At 41.2% G+C, this 5,000-nt stretch overlaps 1 protein-coding gene across 1 annotated transcript in view; it reads left to right on the top strand.

Annotated features, from left to right (window-relative positions):
• LOC137981115 (uncharacterized) overlaps nt 1–5,000 on the top strand; it is a 14,430-nt gene that overhangs the window by 978 nt on the left and 8,452 nt on the right. The window contains exon 2 of the mRNA XM_068828462.1: nt 4,300–4,506. Within this exon, the coding sequence (XP_068684563.1) occupies nt 4,300–4,506 (207 nt within the window). The remainder of the gene's footprint in view (nt 1–4,299; nt 4,507–5,000) is intronic.

The following is a 5,000-nucleotide window of genomic DNA, read 5'->3' as shown; positions in this document are numbered from 1 at the left end:
TTACATACAAGACACTCCAGATACGCAAAGCACAGGCAAACCATCTTCTGTTGGTGTTGTTGTTATCGATCTGTTGAAGGATACATTACGGCGGTTGCGATTTGCTCGGCAATAAAGTTTGAAAGCAAATAATTCAATGAACGATCAAACGAATTGTCAACTGAGTCCTGCGTTACACTGTAAAATGGAAAGAGCCGAATCGGCCCCAAAAGCCAAATTGGCCCCAATTTTTTGAGGGCCAATTTGGCCCATGTTGGGCCGTGTTGGATAAGAAGAGCCAAATCAGTTCGAGATTTGGCCCATCTTATTTCTGAAATGGCCACACGGAATACCCTTTTTGGCCCTTCATCTCAATTCTGCCCCTGTAAGGTCCAAATAAGGAGATGCCGATTTGGCCCCAAGGGGGGCTAAAAAATTCTATTATTAATTTTTATATACATATATATAATTTTTTACTAATTCATAACCGACGAAGGAAGAAACAGAAACACGTTGGGTCTAAAACAAAGTTTTTATCTGTAAGAAGATGATACTCTTCTGTGCAAATTATACATTATATTATGTGCCATTTATGCATGCAACTTCCAATCAATACAAGTAACAAGGTATATAAATTGATGGAAAACTATTTATCTTTTCAAATGTATATAATGTTGGGATAGTATAGCTTTCTTGAAGACAAATGTATTATTTATGATCATGATTAAATCTTCCTGTGTTATTGTAAACAATATCCCTATACTCAGGGAGGGTGCTAGGGTTCGGAATACTCCATTTCCGAGCAAGGTTTGCAGTAAACTTTGTCCCATATTGTCTTATTGTAAAAAATGAAGAAGAACTATGTCTTCCCTGTGATAAGCAATCTGTTGTCTCTGTGTAGTGTTTCTTTTTGCTCCTTCTTTGTTTGTGTTGATCAACTTCAAGTTATCATTATAAGGGTGTAGCTGAGGGGGGGGGGGGGGGGTCCTGGGGTGCCCGCGACCCCCTCTTTGTAAGCCTTTTTTTACGCAAACAACCTACAATATTCGGGTTGCGAAAACGCGAGTACCCTTTGTTTGACACAGTGTGACCCCTTTGAAAAATCCTGGCTATGCCCACGCATTATCATTCCAGCAGAGAATGTTTCAGTGGTAAAAAATATGTTAGGGCACCATATCAAACATCTGAACCTACTGACCAATCCAAAAGTGATCTACATGTACACACAACAAATTTATAAATATACAAATACAGTGTAGCTCTGTAAGGACTTTGAATCTATATCTGCTCATTGTACACAACAACGTCAACTTTTGGGCAAATATATTTTGAGCCACTGCCACCAATAATGGTGCAAACATGCAATGGTCTGAAGGTTATCAGCTCTGCTTGGCTTAAAACTGTGATGGCTGCTCCATTCTGTACTCTCGCCCGATACGCATGCTTGTGACTTTCGTAGTTTAAAGTTTGGATTTCCTTCAAAACAAAAAAGACGAGTGCTAGTTTTTGCAGGGACTGTCACAATTTTTTCAATGCATGCGAACCATGGTAAGAGCCCATCGCCTCCTGTGTGTACAGCTACACCTTTCTTGTATTTGGTACCGTGAATGATGCACCAGTCTGCCCTACAAAGAACAAAATAGTATCAAGTACAATGTACATGTACAATCACAACATTATAAGGTATCAAAGAGCAATAGCAATAAGTTCTCAGTACCATGTCACAAACAAAAATTGGCACTCTTGTAAATTTATTGCACTTATCTGGGAAGTATTAACAGTAAAAACGTTGGGAATCCAAAGTGGCAGTAGTGTTTTCTATATTGGCCCTTTACAGGGTCTAATTTGGCCTCAAAGCAAGGGTCAATTCAGCCCCAAATTTTGGTACCAAAACGGCCCCATCTTAATTGGGCTGAATTGGCCCCAAAAACAGTACCGTTCTGGACTCACCCGTTTTGACCCCATTTTTGGGGCCGAATTGGCTCTTTTCATTTTACAGTTTACGGTTTTTGGTTGTTTCGAGCTGTTTTAGGCGTCATTTTGCGAGATCTTTTCTCGACCGCCAGTTAGAGTGTCAAGAAAATTGACAAGGCAGGCAACACCGAGCCGCCGGCTGGTGACCTCGTCTTATTTAAGCTGGAACGGACGCCAAACCAGTGAAATTCTCACCTTAAAAACACCAGCATCCGATCGATTAGGGATGTCTCCATACCTTCGCCGAATTTGAGCTTCATCTTTCAACAATTCACCGAGAAAGGCGATCCTGAAATCCATAATAAAGCATTCGCGATATGATCGGTGCAAGAAACCAGATCAAAGGAATTCGAAGCATTTGAGACTATTCGAATCCACCAATCAGTGCAGCGCGACCGTTGGCTTGCTCGCGTTACACCTCAGGCTCCCCAAGCTGAAAATACGTGGTGTATGCGACAGCTTGTGTATATAGAGAATTGTACGGGAAAATCACCGAACGTAAAAAAATTGTGTAAATAACTATCTCATTTGAAATAAAGTTCTCCTACCTCAAACGTGTGACGAACTTGTCTCTTGTGCCGAGTTTAGAGCCATTCTGACGCCGTTTAATGAAGTTATCCGGAAACCGTTACTAAAAGAATAGGAAGGCCGACCACTCCATCCATCGCTGGCCAGACCTCACTCCACAAATCGTTTTTTCCTCAACAGGAAAAGTCCCGAATTGCAATAAAAACAACAGTTCATAAAGCCCAATAAATTTCACTCCAAATACGTGTGTTTCGGCGGCCGAAAGACTCGTGAAGAACGAAAACTTTGCCTTAAAATTCACCTCTTCGGCTTGTGACCGGGCAGTCAACAACGGCCGCTCGCAAGCTGGTTTCACCCTCAACTCTGATTGGTCCATTTGAATTTGACCGCGCGCTGGCAACACGACTCTCCAATCAGAGTTGAGGGTGAAACCAGCTTGCAAGCGGCCGTTGTTGACTGCCCGGTCACAAGCCTCTGAGAAAAGCCGAAGAGGTGAATTTTAAGGCAAAGTTTTCGTTCTTCACGAGTCTTTCGGCCGCCGAAACACACGTATTTGGAGTGAAATTTATTGGGCTTTATGGAACTGTTGTTTTTATTGCGATTCGGGACTTTTCCTGTTGAGGAGAAAACGATTTGTGGAGTGAGGTCTGGCCAGCGATGGATGGAGTGGTCGGTCTTCCTATTCTTTTAGTAACGGTTTCCGGATCTAACTTCACTAAACGGCGTCAGAATGGCTCTAAACTCGGCACAAAAGACAAGTTCGTCACACATTTGAGGTAGGAGAACTTCATTTCAAATGAGATAGTTATTTACACAATTTTTTTACGATCGGTGATTTTCCCATACAATTCTCTATATACACAAGCTGTCGCATACACCGCGTATTTTCAGCTTGGGGAGCCTGTGGTTGCACTGATTGTTGTGATGGCCGATTAAGGACGGTGCCTACTATTGTTATTGCGCATACGTTCTGCGCATCTCAAGATATTCGGATTTCCTATCGGTGATGCTTACTAATACAGGGATATTTTTGCGCGGTTTAAAACTATCCGGAGAAAGTAGATCTTAGTAAGTATCCTTGGTATCCAAAAAGAAAATTGGGGGTAACCATGCATTTTTGAGAGATAATTAAGCTTCCATTTGAGAAAGAACGCCATACATTGCTTTGTATTTTAAAGCTTTTTACAAATATTATTCATGAATTATCTTTGAGAAAATGCGTGGTTACCTTCCATTTTCTTTTTGGATTTCATTAACACTTGTTAAGATCTACCTTTCCTACATAATCACACACCGGGGCAAAAATATCTTTAATAAGTAGGCACCGTCCTTAATTAAGTGGGACCTATACATGGTACAATTCCTGGATTTAGTCGCATGTGGCTGTGCGGACGAAAATAACCAAGGTATGCGGTGCAATATGTAGGTATATAATCAATTCAGTTCTTTCAATGGCACTCATTCGAAATACCAGTGGTACTTTTAAGAGATAATCCATTTTAGGGTAGGCAAACTGGGTAGTTCATCGGGGAAGTCCATGGACTTGGGGTCAGTACTCATTGGAAATGGTATTTTTAGGGGAGTCCATCTTGGTAGTCCATGGACTGGGGGTCAGTGTTTTGTCCAGGCAAGCGCTTGTGTACAAGCAATTGTTAAATATGGGCCAGGCGGTGCTTCGGACACACCTCCTTTCGAAAGACTCAGCAGCCCCCGGCTCTTGCAACTGAAATTATCTATTCAATCGAGCTCCTTGTTTCTTCTGAGTATCCAGTAGCATTCTCTAAAAAAATCGTAGAAGGTTCGTTGTTCTTTACACAGGTGTTTTTGCAGCGGCACATGATCTCAAGACAGAGTGGGTTGTGATTAAAGGCATCTCGCGGTATGCAGATTGCAGTAGTGCATCTGATGACTGGCTGGCATTTGCCAATGCCATGGCTGCATCTGTTGTCAATAATATTTTAAGTGAGCCCTGCGTGTTTGAAGAATGGTCTCATTACCAAGGCAGCGGCAATCAAACATGTAAAGGTACGGTCTCAAAATGTTGGATTATGGAAGTACCACTTGAAAGATTTGGCTGTTCATCACGTCCAAAATGCACTAGACATTCTGTAATTTATTTCCCAAGTAAAGTGTTCCTCTCTTCCCTTTCCATTTGCAAGAACCACCTTTCAGGATCTGTCCTGACTTTATCTTTGGCCACTATTCAATTTCACATACCAACATGATCTCTTCTCTAAATTAACGATTATCGCTAATTCATAATTTGCTTTGAATTTACTATCATTGTTAATTTTCACAACTGTTCCTCTCCTTCTTAAAGGTTCCTCTTTAATGGGTGGTCCTGTGATCAGCTTCTTTAGCAAGAGGGGAAATCCTGGATTGAAGATTGCATACATTTTTTTTAGAGGCTATTAAAAAAGTTATTTTTGGTACTTACATGGGAAAAAAAGACAAAAGGGAAAAAATCAAGGTCGTAAAAAGGTTCATGCAATATATTTGATAAGACAAGTACAGACAAT

Source organism: Montipora foliosa, chromosome 12 (genome assembly GCF_036669935.1).
Source record: "Montipora foliosa isolate CH-2021 chromosome 12, ASM3666993v2, whole genome shotgun sequence".
Classification (NCBI taxonomy): Eukaryota; Metazoa; Cnidaria; class Anthozoa; order Scleractinia; family Acroporidae; genus Montipora; species Montipora foliosa.
The sequence above is the reverse complement of the archived record's forward strand: the minus strand, read 5'-3'. Positions and strand labels throughout refer to the sequence as shown.